This window comes from Apostichopus japonicus, chromosome 20 (assembly GCF_037975245.1).
Source record: "Apostichopus japonicus isolate 1M-3 chromosome 20, ASM3797524v1, whole genome shotgun sequence".
NCBI classification, from domain to species: Eukaryota; Metazoa; Echinodermata; class Holothuroidea; order Aspidochirotida; family Stichopodidae; genus Apostichopus; species Apostichopus japonicus.
In genome coordinates this window covers 6,458,778-6,480,595 of record NC_092580.1, presented here as the reverse complement: position 1 = coordinate 6,480,595, position 21,818 = coordinate 6,458,778, and the positions used below count along the sequence as shown (strand labels likewise).

The 21,818-nt window shown below is 35.4% G+C and overlaps 3 protein-coding genes across 7 annotated transcripts in view; 1 reads left to right on the top strand and 2 right to left on the bottom strand.

The window, feature by feature from the left end:
* Positions 1-21,818, bottom strand: part of LOC139961180 (synapsin-like) — a 545,708-nt gene that overhangs the window by 78,729 nt on the left and 445,161 nt on the right. The gene's annotated exons all lie outside the window — the stretch shown is intronic.
* Positions 1-21,818, bottom strand: part of LOC139961191 (uncharacterized) — a 234,028-nt gene that overhangs the window by 21,325 nt on the left and 190,885 nt on the right. The gene's annotated exons all lie outside the window — the stretch shown is intronic.
* Positions 14,488-19,868, top strand: LOC139961491 (metalloproteinase inhibitor 4-like). Its single transcript, XM_071960683.1, has 4 exons — positions 14,488-14,771; positions 15,977-16,186; positions 16,940-17,070; positions 17,486-19,868. The coding sequence occupies exons 1-4, from the start codon at positions 14,648-14,650 to the stop codon at positions 17,936-17,938; spliced, it is 918 nt and encodes a 305-aa protein (XP_071816784.1). The 5' UTR covers positions 14,488-14,647; the 3' UTR covers positions 17,939-19,868.

Below are 21,818 nucleotides of genomic sequence, written 5' to 3'. Positions count from 1 at the left end.
CAGTTCAAAATACAGCTAAATCACAGTTGACTCACTATCACGCTTGTACATGTATGTATTACTTATGTGTGTATTTATTTAAGTCATGGAAAATAGTTTAGATGAAGAAAAGTTCCAAGGGTATGTCATTCTCTAGTCCTACCTAACTGTACTTCCACCTACTTCATCAAATATAGGAACAAAGAACAAAACTATTTTAATAATGAGAAATAAACAATGTCTGTGGTGGGTGGATAACATACCATTGAGGTAAATGCTTATGATATTTTGTATGAATTCTTGCACAACATTTTTGTCTTCCAGCATGCTACCAATTGGTTTTGCACACACATAGTTTGGTCCATAGAAAGTAGAAAGGATTGAATGCCTCCAAAGGCTTCCAAATTCCACATGAAATACCAAAAACAGAACTAGTATTGTTCGATACAGGTGACGAACGACTACAGTGGAATGACGACCTTCCTTAATGGTTTCGAACCTCTGGACATACAATCAGCGTCCATAGCCTAGTGGTTAGGGTGTCCGCGTACAGAGGGGGAGGCCCGGGTTCGAATCCTTGATTTTCCAACTCATTACGATTTTCATTGAATTTATATATATATATATATATATATATATATATGTATATGTATGAATAGGTAGGTGTACTGTTGTAGTACGGTCCTGTAATTTATGCTGTGTTCCTGATTTCATTAATAATCCAAAATCGGTTCTTCAAGTGGGATCGAGGGAACAAGGATATTGAAGTGGGACTGAGAAAAGGGGGACTGTGACGAGAATGTACTAGAGATGAAAAATGGGGAAGAAGATGAAAAGGCAAACTAGAGCAGCCCAATTCAGGACTGAAAAGATGGACAGGAAAAAGTTATAATAATCTTGAATAACTTGAATAAATAACTAAGCCTTCAAAAACTGAACAGTTTGGCATCTTAGAAGATCTTATCAAAAAAAAAGGAGAACTTATGGTTTTATTCGTTAATTCCAATGGCATGCTACGATTTTACAAAACAAACAGCAGTGGTATCTAATCCTTTATTTCATTGTTCTTTTCTTATAAGAACAGTTTTTGAAAATACCAAATTGTAGTATGTATGGAAGCAATCTTGGCAAATATGAGCAATATCTTAATGAACTTGTTATCTCTTGACTGACCAAGATCAACATTGCCAAATTTCAGTAAAATTATAATACAGATAAATATTGTCCTTGATGTGTCATATACAGCAATTTTTCTTGAAACTAATTCATGCTCCAAAAAATTGTTTCGTAAATGTATCCAGCAGAAAGGTGATTGCTCTTTTCTGTGAGGTTAGAAGGAAGGATGTTACAAAATCTCCTTTTTCTATTGCATAATGTTGTATTGACAGGAAACGGTGTCATACCAAAATACAATAAATCAACAATTTGAGTGGGTAGTGAATGATTTCCTCAGGTCACAACTGTTAATGTGCAACTAGTATGGATTCCGGAAGAGAGAGAGTAAGGGAAGGGGACAGGGGATGGGAATGATTATCTAGTCAAACATGTAAGTTGTGATCTGACATTCACTCATGGCTTAATTTATCTAAAATGTAAAGAGGGAGAGAGAAGAAACCTTCTAAGGGGGTGGGATAGGGGCGAGGAGGAGAACGATATAAAAGGAATTTTTAATTGCCAGTTTGACAATATATATCATTTCAGTACTATGAATTTTAATTTCTGGTGGTGGTGGGAGAGGAGAGGCTGGTTATTCCATCTAAATTATGGCAGAAAAATGCATGTGGTGGTGGTGGTTAAAGGACAATTGAGTATCTGGTGTAAGGCTTAGTACATGCATATAAATTATTACTATTTGAGAACATATTCAATTTGGCAGCAGAATTCTCATAAAGGGCACAGTATTGAGAAAATTTAAAAAAAAAATCAGCAGTAAATAGTCCTTCACTGATGTGTCTATGTTAGAAACTTTTTTAAGTAGTTTACAAATAAAGAGTGATGAAATGATATAGAGAATATCTTTGAGGTTATGTTTATAATAAATACTTGATATCCCTTAGTTGTGTCAGGCATATTGTAAGAGTATGGTATCCATTACACATTTAGCTGTTGATGTTACATATATTGATATTACTTCTACAAGGTATTTTCTTTGGTTCAATTTCAGATATGTTTACTCAACTGGTGAATACTGAGGAGACAAAATAAAAGCAAATCCTAACTTAAATTGCAATATTGAAATGGTTATAAAATATAAGTTTTTGGGTCTTTTGTGTTTATTGTATTTCATTGTTGGTTTAAACTATTGTGTTCTTCCTGTCTACACTAACCATGTTTACCTCAGATCACACTTTCTGCTGAAAGAGGTCCCCATGAAAGTGTGTGGTTGGTACCACATAATAGGACATACCACAATAGTCTGTGGTTTTTTACCTTGATGAATTCTGCTTATCATCCCCACCCCCTCCATTTACAATTTAACCTACTATCAGATACTACAGCTTTATAAAATGTGGTATAAATTGGCCTTACTTTATAGCCATAACTCAAAACTTGTCCCCCTTCCCTTCCCTCCCGGGCATTATAGCAGTGATAATGATTCTAGTGGCTCTGCTATTTAACTGCACAGTATAAAGCACACCTACAACCTTCCCCAAAGAAAAGGGGGAGGGGAGTGGGAGCATGATCACATTTTAAAGAAATAGAAATGGAAGTTATTCAGAAATCATGCATCCATAATGAGGAAATGTCAATCAAATTCATTTTCAGGCATCACATTATACTATAATAGTCTTCAGCTAGGGCAATAAAACACCCTTAACTTCAGTTGGCTACTACTGTTCAAGTTTATCCACTGTCAATGAATATACAGTGGTAATCATGCATATCACCTTTATTCAAAACAGTTCTGTTATAATCATTAACTCTCCTGTTTTGTGGCAATTTTATTCCAAACAGAGGAAGGTGAGGGGGATGGTGAGGTTGTTCATGGATAACCCTCACACCTACTCAGTGAGTGTCACCCTCCCCTGGCCTTGTCTGCATAACACCTACTCAAACACGTCTGTCTGTTGTGGCCAGAAGAAGCTAACTTTGCCTCCGGACATTTCAGAAGGCTGCCCTCCATTAATAAAATGTCATCATAGCTTTGTGGTAGACTCTGACATGGCTAGTTGTTTGCAGGTACTGTGCACTTTGTCAAGTTGCACTCCAAATAGTCATGAAAACGATACTGTTATGCAACTGATGATAATTGGTGAAATATGAATTGGTGAAATGAAACTGTCATCTTATTGCACATGGCATTGTGATTTGTTCCTAATCCCTAGGTTTAGAACTCAACTTCTGTAACACTACCTGCTACATAAAAGATCTGTAAAGATACCTATATTGATTTTCATGTACTTCATTTAAGATCAAATTGTTTTAATTTTCTTTTCATTCTTTTTAAAGTTTGAAAATACATGCAAACTGTCTATATATACACAAACATGCACATTGGGGATCAAACAACTTATATCAGAAAATTAACTAAGCTAAATAGCATTTTACAGATGGATAGGATATTAATATAGAAGTAAAAAATAAGAAAAGTACTGAGTTTTAAATATAAACACATGATTTGCTCAATTAAATCTTCTTGCTTATGACATTTATATAAACCCAATATATGAAGGAAAAAATAGGAATTAAGTTTATTCATTGCTGTATACCAAATTGTGGTTATTTTTGGTAAAAACATTTCCCATAACCTTCCATACTCAATTGCTAAATAGCTGAGTATCAAAAGCTTTTGTGGGAGTCAGAGTTCTGAATGCACTTGTGTTTGTACCACTCAGAGCCAAGCCTGCCTGGACCTCGTTCTGACGCACAACTAGTAGATGAATCAGTTCACTCATTCCTTGTTGACCTACAACAGCACTCACTTTGTTTTGTCTCCATTAGACCACCCAATCAGTAAAGGCCTTTTATAAATTCATACAATTTCGCACATATATTGCAAACCATACATGTACTCATTTCCATAGGTAGGCCGGCTTCTATTAAAAAAAACAATCATTATTAATCTATTTTGGGAACTATGAACCGCAAAAGTTATTGTTTGGTATTGGCGCCTTTTGTTGCAATGAGTAACTGTTTACTTAATTGTGGTTCCTCTTAATATTATCAAAGGCAAGTAAAGATGTGCCAGCTCAATGGACTGTCTGTCGTGAAATAAACATATTTCAACGGTTATCCTGCAGTTCAGGGGGGGGGGGAGAGGGGAGGGGGATAGGGGAGTAAATTTCACTTCTGTGGGAAGCACAACACTACTATAAAATTCAGCTTCAGTCAGGGAAACTCAAGCATGTATCATTTTGCCGGCTGGCAGTCACATTACACTGCAATTATGCCTAGTATCAACAGATGTATTCAACCATCACTGGGTAAACACTGATATTTTGTGTCATTTTGTGTCACCTAAACAAGTAATGGGTTATACAAAATGAAAACAACCATTTTGAGCACTCATCACTGTTGTGTTATAGGGGTCAGAGAATGAGTTCAAATGAATATGAAAAACTAGTTCATGGCAGATAGGCTGGGTTGAATTGGGATCAGTCGGGGCAGTGTGCAAACAGTGAGTACATCTCCTAAACATATCCTCCATACTGCTTTCTATAATCTCATTGGATGTTCTTCCCAAAGTTTGGCCAAAGAAACTACACTTTTAATGTTTCTTTATAAATCATGTAAATATTTCATGTGTGTGCATGTCTAGTCAAACAGAGAGTTTATGTCCTTCTGAGATGTTTTATGTTTGATGCTGCACAATGCATTTATTAGGTAGGAATAGGTATTAACTTAAATCAAAGCCTTTTTCACTTTGGCTGTATTTGCCTTTTTGTGTATGCATTAACATAACAAGGAGTTGTTGTTCAAAGTTTTCTTAAAACTAACATATTTGAGACAAAGACATATATAGCAATTATGCTCTGGTAAATAAACAAGACACACAGAGTGTATGCAGTATACTGACAGTTCTAAACTAAGTAATCACAGAGTCAGCGATCCTTCGTCTTTCGATTGATGTACTTGGAAAACGTGGCCTAGTTGTAGTAATTTTAGAATTAGGAATCTCTTATTCTGTCTTCCTGTATTTAAATAAGTTAATTTTAGTTGATGGTCAAGGACTTCTTTGTTATGTTTGGACACAACGTGACTCAGTTTACTATGCAATGATAATACTTTACAGCTGATGAGGAAATCTGGAAGCTATTTTGCATTACACATCAGTTTATGGAAAATTTGTGATACGAACAGAGAATTAATCAATCATACTTCTTGACATAGCAGTTTGTAACAATCGACGCAAAATCCCAACAAAATCCCAAATTCGGGCCACGTCTTTGTTACGGTTTTTTTTTTTTTTTCTTCTCCTCCCCCCACACTTTTTCTTATTATTATTATTATTCATTTTTCTTGTAACGTTTTGTTGTTGTCATACTTTGTACCTTTGTTATACTTTGTCAGTTTGTATTTTGGGGATACCTCACTCACAAGTTCTTATGAACTTTTTGAGGATCCCCACAACCATATACTTTGTATGTATATACTTGAATTATGTAAAATGTTGATAACGTTGATGGTTGAAATATAGTTGAACAAACAAACAAACATTACTGAACCGAGGGCACCAAAGGTATTACGAAGGTACAAGTAATGCAGGGGTGCCAGGGGTATATAGTGAGGGGTATATGGAAGTGGGACAGTGTATCAACTATGACAAATCCCATTCCTTGCCCATCAACTTAGTTCCACAAATGGATAAAATGTGTCAAGGCCTATAGGGTAGGTAATGGCTGACAGTAACCTTAGCCTATCCTTCTTAAATTCACCTTGAAAGTTTGAAGTAACATCCTGTATTTGACATTGCATCAACTCTCAATTCTTTCACTTCAGTTAGACTGGAATCATTTAAGATTAATCCACAATTGTACCATGATGCAAAAGGTACAAAGTATTTCAACTAGGTCCTAGTACCGTTCATAATAACGATAATAACAAGTTCTACCATCATTCTTTAGATTGTGTTCACATAGGAGAACAGCACAAGGTTATCATCTGTGGTCCCCCCTAAATAGATCAGGGGTGAGTTTACATGCAATGTACAGTAACTAGTGATCTGATGAAGAGCATGTCATCAACATTCTCTGTCTCTCTTTTCCTCAGTAAAAGAGGCATTAGATACAATGAGAATTCCTTCCCAGATTCACTAGTATACTTTACTAAAGCATGGGGAGATCCCCACTTGCATGATGGTGAGAGGGCTTGAAATGTGGTAACAGGGGTTAACATTGGGGTGTGATGGGAGTAATGATACCTTGCTGCCCAACTCCAGTCATTTTAGCCACCTATATATATCATGGTATGGAAGTTTTGGAATGAACTTCCACAACTTCCAATTTGATTTTATCCTCTCCCTTTCTACCTTTGTATTCCTTTCCCTCCTTATGTTCTTGTGTTCCTGTAAGTCCTGCCTATGACTCCATTGGCCAATAAGGACAGAGATAACTATAAATGGCTTATTGTGAAGCATCCGTGTCAGTAATAGTCAATATCATGGTGAATATACCAAACAAACAATGTATCTACGTATTTCCGTAATGGCCATATTAGTTACTAGTAGTTCCTTTCTGAACATCCTATTCATGATAAGTTTACCAACCTTGCTGGAACATTCTGGCAATTGTTCTTAATCGACCTATTACCTCTATTAAAGAAAAACTGCATGTTTATCACATTTTCTAGAGGCATATAACTTTCACATCCTATTAATCTAAAAATGCAAAATATGACTGAAATTTAAAGCCAAAATACTGACTGAAACATTTCATGATATAATCAATAAATGTAATGAGATATATTGTACAAAAAAAGGGGGTGTTAAACTGCTTATCTATTGCAAAAAGCCTGTGTAGGTAAATATGTCAAAGTTAGAGGGTCTGACATTTAGACCCTATCAGGCAGTGGCATCGCCAAGGGGTGGCCTGGGGGGGGGGTGGCACGTGCCCTTTCCCAAAAAATTGTGCCCCCCTAGATGCGATTTGTAGTGTTAAAAAAAAATATTTAAAAAAATTGTTTTTTTCCAAACTACGAAACGTATTACGTTCATCAGTAAAACTTTCTTTCCATCGACCATCACAATAACCAGTTGTTTTCTCACTAACAAGGTCACAGAGGCCCCCGGCGTGAATGCCCTAGTGCTTAAACTTCACTACTGCCCTGCATGAATTACATTTAAATTTCAACACCCATATTTAAAGACATTATCAAAGCAAAAGGGTTAATTTCCATTTTTGTTTAACTTTTTTATCCGCCTGAATTAAAAACATAAATATCGGACAGACTAAGCCCAAAAAGTCTTGAACCATAAAATTACTTCAAGTTGTAAAATATAGCACCAGATTACATCTTAGGACCCTCAATTAAACCATACTTTCTCAAAAGAGGAGGGCAACACCCTAGACCCCTCCCTGACAAAGGCATTCACAAATAAACATTTTCACAACAAAACAATCAATAATAGTTGTCACTATAAAGTACAAAATTGTAAAACAAAAACAGGACGTGATAAGAGACAAACAATGTAACAATACAAAAATATAACACATTCAGAAAGTATGAATCAGCACATTAATTCACTCAGCAACTAAGGACTTCCCACATACCCACCCTTCAGCAATCTCAATAAGGACATGGGGTAAAGAGTGAGGGTGGCGAGAGAGGATGGGGTTTAAGGACAACAATATAGAGTGACACATTTAGTAAGCATTACTGATGAAATAACATACTAATTCACTTAACAACTTTAATAGGAATTCCGACATTCCTTTCAAGATTCTTAATGAGGAGATACGGTTGGTGGAGAAAGGGAGGGGAGGGGGTATATAGAGGGAGGTTGAACTTAAATATTGAAGAAGAAAATGCTGATACCTAACATACTACACTTCGAAACAACACAACTGTTTAACCGCAAATATTCCATTCAAGTACCTGGAACAGGTGCTAGAAGTTTGCATGGATGGGTAACAGCAGGGTGCAGAGTGGGTTATGAATAGTAGCATGTTGTGAGCCTTACATAGTCTGGTTTATTTGTGACATAAGTGTGGAATGTTTGACCAACACCACAGTGAACAATGGCATGTGTGTGTATCGCACTATCCCTATAGACTTCTGCCCTTGAAGTCATTGGTGAACTATTTTTAAGTGTTTATTGTTATCTCTATGTTAGTTTATGCAGCAATGCCAACACATATGGAATGTCTAATCCTACGTACTAACATGCTATTACAATTTTGAACATGACAGCAGAAAACCTTGTAGATGAAGGAATGACTTGCCTGGAATGTGGATCAGTTTTTAATATAAATATTACACAGTAATTAATCAATCTTGTTCTAACTAAAGAAATGACCTGAACAGGTTGTAGAACTGGGGAAAATCTAATTGACTAACAGATATAGCATCAATTGAAGCATTCATTTATGTCTTTAATGAAATTTGTGGTAAACTGATTTGAAAAGAAAGGAAATAGTTCAGGATAAATTATCATGCTTACTTGTAAACAGTTGAAAGAAGATCATTAAACTAATTCTAGCATATAAACAGCCCTTGACTAATTCAATTTAAAGGCATAAAAACAATTGATACGATGCTTGATTGTCTACTTAATCATATGATAACTAGTCTAGAAGTTTTTTAATTGTTTTGTTAATAACTGCACAAAATGCCAATCAACACTCCATCGAAGCATATAATATACAAATTATAGGTAAACTAGAAAATGACACTTTAAAATATCTGCACCCCCCCCCCAAGTTTTAAATGGTTAATTGAACATGGTCGTGACCTAGCTGGACCGCAAGTCTTAAAGAACAAGAAACAGATAACTACATGACAAACTTAGGAGTGAGTGATCCTCTCAATCCTGTTGATTGCTTACTGGCTTTTACCATCAGTAATTCCTGTTATTTAGTTACAATTAATGAAAAAAGTTTACCTTGGCATCTCTGACTCACTCTCATAATTATAATACTCTATTATTGGTGACTCTACATTTATGTAGGTCACTGGTCTGAAATATTAGTGTCATTGGTATGGCTTGGAAGGGTTGTTTGGAAGGAGGGCTGGACCCAGCAATACAGGCCAATGAAATAATTTGGGCTGTTCGGACAAAAAGGATCTGTGAAGTCACAGCCATATGCATGTTCATTCCTTTTTCAAAGGTTGGAGGCTTGTGGGAAGTTTCAAAAAGTTAATTGTCTCTCAACCTTGAGTACTTTTATGTTTAGGTATTTAGGCTAAATGGTTATTTTTAGGTTTAGTATTTGGGTTTATCTATGATTAATATGAGACTTCCTCTGAACTATGCTTAATAATTATAATCCTAGATAATATTCCATCTTTCTTATCTACACAACCTATACACTATTCCTTCCTTCTCTTTAATTCACTTTTTTCAGACATCCAACATTGAAAATAAATGTAAGTTAATTTTGACATAATTTGATGGTATTCAAGTTTGATGCAAATTCCCCATCTTTTGGCCATAATATAACAACGTCATTCCAGAAGTGCAGAAAACATGGAAGAAAACAAAACAACACTCAAAAAAAACAACAGCAGAAACCAAAAAATGAATAAAATCAAGTGAAAAAGAAAGAAAAGGGACAAAACTTTTGGGTCTATATCAAATTGCAAGCTGGGATATTTTCTGTTGTATTTTTACTGTTTCGTTAATGCTATAGTTACTGCTTTAAGGGAGAAGAAAGTTTGGACACATTTTACTTCAGGATTTCAATATTTGTCATTAATTGATCAACAAGTAATTTAAAAGACTCTGATAATTGTCTTATCCTATTAATTGGTCACATGACTTCTGTGGGCTGGGTCTATAGAAAGCTGACTCACTTATTAATTTGTATAATGAGAACAAAACTATAAGAGGAGGTTTTAAACTTAAATTTAATAACAAGGATATATCATGTTGAAAAAAGTTATTAAATAGTTATAATTTTTTTGGGTGCTGATATAACTTTTCTTTGAACTTTTCAAATGGATATACTTTAGTGGGATAAAATGTTGCTTTTTAGTGTAGTTTGTGACGGTATAACTTTGATCATAACGGATATTACAGCCTCTTGACTAACGGCGTAACTATTTCCTGTCTACGTGCTCATCTTTCAAGAGTCAATTACATTTTGCATCATACAAATGTCATTGATCATCGTAACCTGAATAAAACTCATGATTATTCACTTGCAAAGGCACCAGCCAAGAGCACTATGTGAAGCTTCCTGCCAGGGATACACGCCCTTGTGTCTCTCCTCCGTAATTGCCCAAATATTCCAATTATTTTAACGTAAATCATAATAGGAGTATCCAGCTTGCATTCATACCTATATTTCAAGGCTTTAAAAAAAAGAAGGAAAATATTAAAGATGTTTTCTGAGCTAAGAAATTATGCTAGTGTTTATTATAAGATGACCTTTTCAATGAATTCTAAAGCAAGAGGAATATGATGCCTTTAGTTAGTTAGTCTATTACAATATGGCTCAATGGCTAGACAGTTAACATACCTGGTAGTATGAGACTAACTATTAAACATTTAATGTAAAAAATCCTCTCTTCTCCCGTCCTCTTTGCCTACCTATTTCCACATCCTTTCCATGCTTTAAATATCATCTTTGTGATCATTTTGAAGATCTATGTTATTTTAGTGTTTCCCACACCTCTTTGTAATTTTTTTACTTTTAAGTGTTGTTTGATACATATGCACACAGTATTATTATATTTATGTATATTTAATACTCCTACACAGCATTATTATATTCATGTATATTTAATACTCCATGTGCACTATGCTCTTTATCCTTTAATTCTCACTCATTCCCTATTATTTCTCCCTGTCATGGTTCCTATACTGTTTCTACAAAACAAAACAAAAAGGGAAAACCAAGTTAAAATGAAAAACATAAAAATAAAAATTCTTTATCGATCGATATTTTGAACCTGTACTCTTGAACCGCCTGTATTCATGATACTCCCAAATCCTCTCCCCTTACCCCAGTCATCCATACTCCCTTATCTAGTCTCCCCTTACCCCATCCATACTCCCTTTTCTAGTTTGGACATTACAATCACTGTTACTGTTCTATTTGTAATGATAAGTATATTTATCAAATGTTGCACTCATGTAGAGAGAATGTAGATGTACATAAATCTCTCTCCAGTAGTAAACAAACCATTACTTCTGGCATAACCTTCATCCTGCTGTGACATATATCTGTGATGTTTACATAGTCATGGTTACTGAATCAATCAAATATTTGGGGAGAGTTATTTTATTTTTTATTATTTAAGGGTCCTTAGATGCAATCTGGTGCTATATTTTGCAACATGAAGTAACTTAATGTTCAAGAATTTTTGGGCTTAGTCTGTCCGCTATTTATGTTTTTAATTGAGGCGGAAAAAAAGTTATACATAAAATGGAAATTAACCCTTTTGCTTTGATGTTTTTATATAAGAGTGTTGAAAATTGAAATTCATGCAGGGTAGCGGTTCACGCCGGGGTCTCTGTAACTTTGTTAGTGAGAAAACAACTGGTTAATGTGATGGTCGGTGGAAAGTTGTTTTACTGAAGAACATAATACGTAAAAAGTATTTGTTTGAGTACTGTTTTTAACACTACAAATCACATCGGGAGGGGGGCACAATTTTGTTTGGGCGGGCATGTGCCCCCCAGGCCCCCCCTTGGCGACGCCACTGAATGTGACCAATTACTGGTAACAAGCAAACGTTACCTCATTAGCTTTTTCATTCTTTCAACAAAACTTACAGATTTCTCAACAAATCTCTCCTCAACAAGTTTCTGATTTAGTATTAACACTGTCCTTCACTTAGGTTATCTGTTGAGGTAAAGGCCTAAAGCATGCATTGTCTTACACATGACTGACATAACTGTTGATGTTGTTCTTGCTGCAAGGCATAATTTAGTGTTATTATTTTATGTAAGTACTATAACATTGTTGTAGTTATCACAAAGTGGATGAAAACTTAACTTACAAACTATTGTTGCAGTGATTAGTGGCATGCAATATCAGTATCCATAAAATAGTTCATAACAGTGCTCAAACATGCTTTTGTCTGAGTTAAATAAGCTGAAATTATTTCCGCCTAGAAAGTATTGAAGACTCGCCCCAAACCGCGTGCCACGCTCTGAAAAAGTTATCTTTCGTTGCTTACAAGTGAAGTTGTCGCTACAAACTGCAGACAGTAATGAAACATGATACCTTGTTATCTTGTATCTAGACCTGAGATGTCCATCGCTGCTATGTACACTGTGTTGTGGGTATTGATCGTAGCTGTATCTATTGACTGTACACTAGTGTCTAATTACTGACAGTAGCAAGCTGTGTGTGTATTTTCTGGGATCGATGGTGGTGTCTATCACTTCTGTTGCACCTCATTCGAAACTAGGTCCTATTACCGGCATGACAAGTTTTTTTGGGCGCGAGTCTTCACACCCTTTAAAAATCATTTGCATTTCAAGGCGATCCGAAACACAATTTGGCTCTTTTATAAACTAGTAATACCTGTGGTACAACCATTTTGAACTGCACAATAGAAGCCACCCAATCACCCCTAACTGTGTGTAACACAGCAAACAACATTGCTTGTCATCATTCATGCAAGTCATACTCCTGTTAGACACAGACTATTGTGAACAACCTTGGTACAGAATAGCACAACACTAATGTTGTATTATAGAATAGGCCACTTTTTTGGCTTTTTGAAATCACATAAACAACTTTTTAGCTGGAAGCAGTCACATGTTAAATAGTTTGAGTGGTACCATCATGCTTTGTGTTGACTTCTTGGAGGCCTTGGAGGTTTATAGGTCTGAGTTGTATAGTAAACACACTTTGTGTTAGTGAAATGTGAACTGTTAATTATCATGAAGTAATTGTTTTATTTGAAGTAAAGTGGATATGATAGGTGTGAAGATTAACAGCTTCTAAATAAATAGTCTTATTTATTACCATAGGAAACGAACAATACATCATTAAGAAATAATGGTTTGTGTAAGATACATGCAACATATTGGCCAGGGTGAACAATGGGCTGCAGGGGAGGGAGAGGGGCAATGTAGGGGGGAACGTTACAAATATTTTGAGACATGCTACTTTTATAAATGATATATTCCCCCTCCTTATATCTTTTAGACAAATGATCATATAGCTTTGATATGCCACACATTCTTTTTTACTGCTGTTGTCACCTAAACACTAATAGCATCTGGTGAGTTGATGTACTTAATAACCATGTCACAGATGAATATAGCTACGGTAATGTCTACATTTACAGGAGTTACAAATCTATCTGACTTAAGTCACAGCTGGATGGTCCAAATTCTTTATAAATGTACACGAACAGTTAATTATAGTCCTAAGTTTCTTATTAATCAATAGTACAAACACTGAGATCTGAAGTTATCTACAGGGGTGGAGGAGAGAGTGAGGGATGGAGGGAGAGGGATGGAGGGAGAGGGGAAGAGGGAGAGGGAAGGAGGGAGGGGATGATGCCTTTGTTTGTTCTGCATTTGTTAACTCTCATCAATTCTGTATTACTTTATATCTTTCTCCTCATTACATAAATCTAGTAAAATAGAAATTTAACTGGTTCCATAGCTTGTCTAATTTATATTAAGATTAACAGATAGCTAATACACTCAATGAGGACTTTTGGCCTCTGTATAAGAAGCAAACATAGTAAAACCACAAGACTGACCTACAAATAATTGTACATATATCAATCTCACTGTGACAGAAAAATCAATGTCTTTGGTAACACATTCAAAATTATGGCATTTCTATCATAATTGTTTCCTTTATGACGTAGTAGCTCCACACCGACCAATTGTCTTTCCAGTTTAACAAAATTATGACCAATGCATTTTCCTTTCTTTCTTGGAAGAGTTAATCCCATGCTAATCGACATCTCCCAAACCAAATATATCTACAACAGTGCTGGTTGCCAAGTAGCACACACCAAGTGCTCATAAAAACCGGAACCATTTGAGCTCACTATGAGTTTGGAATGTCCGATGGCTTAAAAGGAACTTGTGTTTGCATTGGGGCTAATGCGTGGGTGATCTACCATTCAAACACTTCTTCCTATTATCATTTTAATTTTTTTTTTGTGTTTTTATTCTGGTTGGAGGCCAACAGAAGGTTACCTTGGATTCTGCAGTCTGGGAAGGAAGTGTCTTTGCCACAACCCACTAGTCGCCTGCTGCCACCAGAAGTGAATAACCTAAAACTTGTTCAGGGGGAAGTTTGGCTCTTCTATGGAGTAATAATATCCCTTTGAATAACAATATTAACTACACAGTAGCTATGACACAGGAAGTGGGAGGGAACCAACTAATTGAACAGACTTGTTTGAATGAATAAAAGAGCTGGTTGGAACCTTTAGCTCTTCATATCTTCCAGCGATCTAGAGAAGTGGTAAATAATTACCAGAGCAAATTTCAAAGACTCATCCTAACTTTCTGGAACAGAAGTAACTTATACCTTTCATATTTTATCAAACTTATTCCAAAATTCACCAAGTGCAAAAGTTTACGATGGAGAGAGCTACTGCAATAATTCTTTTGTCTTTCATTGGACTTTTTACCATATTTTCAATCGCTGATGGCTGTAACTGTAAAATCAACCATCCTCAGGAACGGTTTTGTGAAGCTTCATTTGGTAAGTTTACTCATTTTACTGGTCATTTTTTTTAATCCTGTTATATTATCAGTAATCTGTCTTTTTAAAGAAAATTCCAAGTGAAAAAAAATTGTCTGCATTGATATCGAATGAAATATCTTTTAATTGCATTTTAAAATTTAAAAGTAGAATTTGTGATGTTACAAAAAGTTAATTTTCAGAATAAAAGAACAAATTTTTGCATGTCTTTAAAATAAAAGGATGATTGAATACTTTTTTGTTGTTGCCATACTTACTTATCGAATCGTTTAGCTATGACATTTCGTATCCAACATCTTTCACTGTATTTTCTTGCCAAAGTTTAAATTAAAGAGTAGGCACCCGACCTAAATTGTTTGGTTACACCTAGAAAATATTTCTTTGTTACTTTCTCTTTGTTTACACAGTAACAAAGACATATTAGATTTATTAGTGACAAATGTTATACTACAAAATAACTCATTTTTGCTTGTACAAGCGCAAAGTAGACAGGAGGAAAGGATATGAGGACATGTTGAATTATGGCATAACTTTTACAGAAGGTTAATTTAAACAGTGTTTTCAAACTGGAAACTATAAAGAAAATGATTGACTCCAAGAAAAAAAATGACTGTTTGAATTTTTTTGGAATTCCTTCACTCTGACAAAGCATAAACCTTTAAATACCAAATACAAAAGAAAATGTCACCATTAAAATGAACTTCCATGGTTTGGCGATCTCTTGATACATCAAAATTATGTCAGTGCAAAAACCATAATGCAAATATGATCAGTCTGGTATTCTATACTTAAATATAAAAGAGTTTGCAAACTTGGTGGGGTTGGTGATCTATGGAATATTTCTTCTTATAAAAAAGAAGACTAATAAAACTATGAATTGTGGCTGAAAAGCATGAAAAAGAACAAATTTTTAAATTTGTTTAATTTAAGAATTGGTAAACATGGTCATAGCAATATTTTTTATAGGATATTTAAGTGCTTCTGATAGAGTGGATAAGTGTGAGAATGTCATTACATAACATATTTATACAGTAAACCTTACATATAAGCAAATCACATACTTACCACTAACTTATTACTTGTATTGTTTATGTGATTAAAAAGTGTCAAATTTTGTCTTCCATTAAAAAGCATCATCTTTCTCATTCTGTTGTCTAGAAATGGATGAAATTTTACTTTTCGATCACTTTCTTTATAATTCACAGCTTTTGTAGGACGAATCAAACATATCGAGGTTGTTGATATTGATGGCCTCAACTTCATGAAATATACTGTTGAATATTCACGAACTGAAGTTTTCAAAGGGAAGAGGCTGCTATCGCGAGACAGATTCAACCAAATTCTTCTCACCCCATTCTATGGGAGCTTGTGTGGAAGATCCAACTTAAGACGTGGTCTGACATACTTACTGACTGGTACGTAATTCTGTTATTGCGCAACTAATAAAAAATGAAAGGGACACATTTCGAAGAATGTAAAGGCTCATAGACTGATGGAGCAACCAGTTGGTTGTGTGGAGGGAGGAGGGAGATGAGATTATAAACTTAACAGAATCAGTGAACAATAAAGACATTAACTCTTTTTTTCACTTTTGTTGGCTCATAGCTTTGTTACCCTCCTTTCCTGCTTTGGTGTTATATTCTTAGAGTTAAAGTTCTTTCTTTCGATTGCAACAGCTTTTTGCAATTAAACCCACCCAGTCAGAGTGCAGTTAGAATAAGAAACATTGAATCTGCTTCAAAAGTTTGTTTTCCAAAATTTATCAGCAAACACATCAGCAAACAACATAAAGTTACTTCAAGCACCAGATTGCATCTAAGGACCCTTAATTAATCAGAACCCCTCCCCTTACACCCCTCCCCCAGGATGGCATTCACCAATAAACATTGTGGCCTCCTAATTAAGTGATGTGCCCCCCACCCCCCTGTGCCCCCCTAGATTGAAATGTCTGGCAATGCTACTGTGTATATCTGCTCTTTTAATGCTCATTTAAGGATTATTTATTTAGTTCATAGACTCCTTTAATGACTCAATCAAAATGTTGTGGTTACAAGCACTAATTGAGAAAAATAATTAAACAAGGAAGTTGCATAATTGGTTAATTATATTTCCCTCAAATATGTTATTTCACCATGATTAATTATGAGTGCATCAATTATCTCCTCTAGGAACCTTTGAGAATGATAGCTTGATGGTCAGCTTCTGTGACTGGATCGAAGATTGGAGCAAAGTTACTGATACTCAGAAAGAATTCCTTCGTGATGGAATGTATGACAGCCACTGCAGTGATGACTGCAAGGTGAGATTTAGTACTCAGTTAAATACCAACTTAATAATGGAAAGCAGAAGGGATAAATGGGCTAGAATGCATGTATAGAGGGGAAGGGAAGCTGTAGAATAGTGGGAATGGGAAAAGGGATTAGCAGAGGGGTAGATGCTGGTTGAGAAAGGGGAGTTGAGATATAACCCTGGCTGGTTTCAACTAGTAAGTTAGAAAAGTTGGAAACTCTTGGAAAGCACATTCACACAAGTCAGATTTACATTATAGAAATCAATTTTATGTTAGGAAGGACAAATTTACTTCTCTTCAAAGTGTGTTGTGATGGTGATGCATGGGTACCTTGATAATAAATCTACTCATGTTTTGTACTTATTTCTTATTATTTTTTGGCCCAAGTGACTAAAACTAATGTACTATTGTTTTCCATTCACAGATTTATGGTACCAACCGATTTGTAAAGTATAACCAAAACCTTTATTCAGACTTTGTCAACGAACTTCAGATGTCTGGTTATTGGACCATGAGAGATTGTCATTACAACCCAATCGCTTCAGTCACTTTTGGTAGCCCAGACTGTGAAACTGACATGTCCTACTGTGCCTTCGACAGTGATGCTGGTAGGTGTCTGTGGAAATGGTCCTCCAACTATGGAACATGTTTCAATGAGAGAGAGACCATGTGGCAGATTCTTAAAGGTGCACGACCTGCCTTCACCAATATCATGCAGTGTCGCGAGATCACCAATGAGAAACTCAAGAAAAAGTGCAGGAAATCCATCATCAGACAAAAGAAACTTGAGAGGAAAGAGAGGAAGCAGAGGAAACAAGAGGCAAATGGATCAGAAGTCCAGTATGACACAATGCCATTGGATTTAGATCTAGATTAAGGCCTACATAGCTAAAACTCTTTGTCTATCTAATGCACATTTACTCATGTTGTTTACATATAGCATCGTTGGTGTTCATACGCTGGCTTTAGGAGGTGTTGACATGTGTAAGATTGGTAATCTCTCTGTGCTCATGGGAGACAACATCATAGCGTAAAAGCTGTGAAGAAGGCTGAATCACTCCAAGAGTTCATGGTGGATTTGGTATATTCCCATTGCAGAAGATTTTAACCCTCTGGAAAAGTTATGAAATCATTCAAAAAGATCATGTTTTTTTGCCTCCTTCTTACTGTCCTCTTACCAATGACTGACCCTATTGGAAAGTTAATGGAATTTCCTTCGGGCCTTTACCGTTACTTGAAGTCACTCCCAAACTATTTGACAAGATCACGATTCTAGTCTGACAAGATAAATAGCATCATCCCAAAGGGAGATCATTACCATGAATGCTGCCATTAATAATATCCCTCGGCATCTATAGTATTGGGAAATACCTATGATCAGCCAAAGACAATCAGGGTTTACCTAACTTTGTGTAAAAGTCAGCAATAACAATTTCCAACTGGTTTTAAAATTGGCCAAATTTGTAAGACACCATCATGATGTATATATCTGTCTGCATGGATTGCTGATCAAGGATTCAGCATTTATGTTTGATAGATGGTTAATTGACCTTGTTAATTGTTGAAATAATAATTACTTATGTATCACTTATCAATTAGATGTGTAATGGTTAAAACAAGATAGGTAAATAAGGAGCAAATGTACATGTTTATTCAGTAATTAACATGTATGCCTAATGTATATTCATTGACACCTACAGGAATGTCATACTCTTGATTATGAATTAATTACCTTCGTTTATTTATTCTTCTTCCAACAATCAATGCATCACATTCACAGACTAGACATTCTATGTGAACAGGCTAATGGATGACTTCATTTCTTGTGAAAGGGTAATATTGTTGCTTTTCTGATCAGAACTTTCTTGTTCACAAAACCTGCTTTGTGTAAATGTCTTATTTTCAGTAAACTTGCAAAACTCAATTAATAAAAGGGGAATAACAAGCCCCTAAAGTTTTATACAGTTTTCTGGCTGTCCTTTGATTAGCAAATCATCTTTTAATTCCATCAATACACTGTTGATTTGGTGATATTTTCATGTAGATTTATATAGACCGGAGTAATATGGTATATTGTTGTTCATGTATGTATATATGTTCCATAATTGAATATTTGAACATCGAGGTATTTTGTGAAATTCCTTAATGACCATCCATCCAGAATCAAAATATTATTTATGATATTTATTGCCTTCACTTATCATCAACATTTGTTTTTTACAATTATCGCATTTTCAAGGTAACTATAAAAGTAGAAGTGAAGTAGCAAAGTAAGAAATGGGAGCCAGTTTCATCCTCAGTTAACTATATTGCTTTATATGTGCATTATTTTATATTTAAGTTATGACCTCAAAAATACCATAGAAAGGGTTTGAATAGTCATATAGTAATTGAGGTAGAGACTGATTGTAGATAACGTATTCATAGTGAAAGTTAAAGGAATGGTAAATAAGATGATAGAAAGGACCTATACTAGAGGGCTTTGGGTATAGAGAGATTTCAAACTTTATTGAATGAATGAAATCTCTTTAATGTTTCTTTTCTATTTTATATCCTTTCACAAACAATTCTCAATGCAATAGTAGTGAAGTATTTATAAGAAGGACCATCACCCATTGACCAAATGAAACAAAAACATTGCAATCTGATTTGCCATTTTTCTTACAGAATTTTCACCAGAGTTTGATACCTTTTCTTCCTAATCTGGTACTTTTTTTTATTGCTTACCTACTCAAATGTTTAATCTAGAGATGATTACGGAAAGGAATTAATTAAACAGATGGAAAATAAAACTGTTAAATATATCATATTTTACTCTCTGTTGTCTTTGATGTTATGGTATTGAGAACCATTTTCATGCTGTCTGACTTATAACAATTGGTGCTACATTTAAAATGGGTATATTCATGGAGGAGGGGGGAGGGTGGTGGTTCAGTGCAATATTTTAGTGAGGATGCATTGTGAATGATTAGGGAGCAGGGTTGAAGGGGCCAAAAAAGTGGTATATCTATTCCCACCCATCTAAAACCTGTCATGCCCCATTTCAATAACAAAATTGATCCACTCTTGAAAATTATTTGCAATTCTGCATCTTGCTCAAGTAAGATATTTCTTTGTCAAAATGAGCTTGCTTAAAGCAATGCATATTAATACTGCAGCCATACGAGCATTAATTCTATGATTGGTGCTAAGAAAATCTCACACAGTAAAGAAATAACACAAGATATTATGAACGAAGGATGAGGAGGGAGAATGTTAGTGGTTGAGGGGAGGAAACAAGAGGGAAGGGAAGGGAAGGGAAGTGAGGTAAGGGCAGTATTAAAGAGGAGGGTAAGAAGGATGAGGAGAGCTGAAGCAAACGAAAGGAGAAGGAGGGGGAGAGGGTAAGGACACTGGGAGGAATGAACCTCTACCTTTATATATACATCTTTTGTTGTCCCAAAAGCATGTTGGTATATAATGAACTGTTGATATGTTCAATGAATCCAATATCACCCTCCCACCACATTTTCCAGTGGACCAACCCTCCCCTGCCCCCCCCCTCTCCTCCCCCCATGTTCGTCCTTCAACAAATGTTGTGTTACATTAAAGAATGTAGCCCAAGGTCATTCATTCATGCCTTGGTATCACATTCAAAGAGACCTTTCTGAGTAAAACCAGTTCACATTTCTGTGCAGTCTTAGTACATATATGCTTATTACATTGTTGGAAATTACCTCTTCATGCCCAACAGCAACTCCCAATCATCAAAACCTTTGTGAGTGAGAACCAGCGGTCTTATAAACCTGATCAAAGAAGGTTTCCCTACCCATGGAGGTCTGTTTTTACCTCCATGCCCTAACAGACCTTGAAGCCTTTTAAGCAAGTTGTTTCGTTCTCAAATTTACTTTTAAGGATGGCCATTCCAGAGATTTTGCATCTTTTAAAGGTAGATAGCTTGCACGTAAACCTAAACACATATCATGACCTGCCTTCAACATTCACTTTCTTGTTTGTTAGATAACTATCACATATCAATGCTAAAATTCTTTCTAAATTGATCCTTTAAAGCAATTAATTCATTCTCAAAGTTAGATGACCTAATAAAAAGCGGCCTTACAGACACTCTGCCTCACATAAAGTTCTTTAAAATCCCAGAAAAATACAAAGAAGTGTCTGGTGATTTCCACCCATCATACAACAGTTATATTGCCCAGCTTCATTCAGATAAAAGTTGCTGGTAATCAAATGTAAGTGATAGCAACAAAAATTGGACAATTTAATCATGAATTACAGGAATAGGAGAAAAACAGAGTAGAAAGAAAGATATTTAGTTCAGTTTAAATTTAGTCAGCACTCATAAAGTATTGGTCTTCCTCTACCTGGTCTACTCTTTATGTGGAGGATAAACATACTTCAGTGATAATCTTGTCTCAAAATGAAGATATTGGCTCTTGTAAGTTTGATGGTTTTTGCAGCTGGTGTGAATGGAGATCCTCAATGGGGGCATGTCTGTACCCAATGTGATATGGAACATCCACAAGAGTTTATGTGTCAAGCTGATATGGGTGAGTAATAACCAATAAGGGAACTTATAGGATCGCATTGTTTAAGGGAAAAAAGTCAATATAACCCACCAGCAAACCTGGATATTGAAGTTGTGTAATTGTTTAGAGGCATTTTCTAACTTCATGTGAGTTTCTTTGTGAATTTAATGTGACACTGAAACATTGTCTCATTAGACAAACTGGGACCAGTTGTTTTCCTGAACCTGGTTT

What these genes read in the sequence shown, in the direction of transcription:
- LOC139961491 (XM_071960683.1), top strand. Translation starts at nt 14,648, where the DNA reads ATGGAGAGAGCTACTGCAATAATTCTTTTGTCTTTCATTGGACTTTTT. An exon ending in TCTGACATACTTACTGACTG is followed by an intron (nt 16,187 to 16,939) that starts GTACGTAATTCT and finishes TATCTCCTCTAG; the next exon opens with GAACCTTTGAGAATGATAGC. An exon ending in ACTGCAGTGATGACTGCAAG is followed by an intron (nt 17,071 to 17,485) that starts GTGAGATTTAGT and finishes TTCCATTCACAG; the next exon opens with ATTTATGGTACCAACCGATT.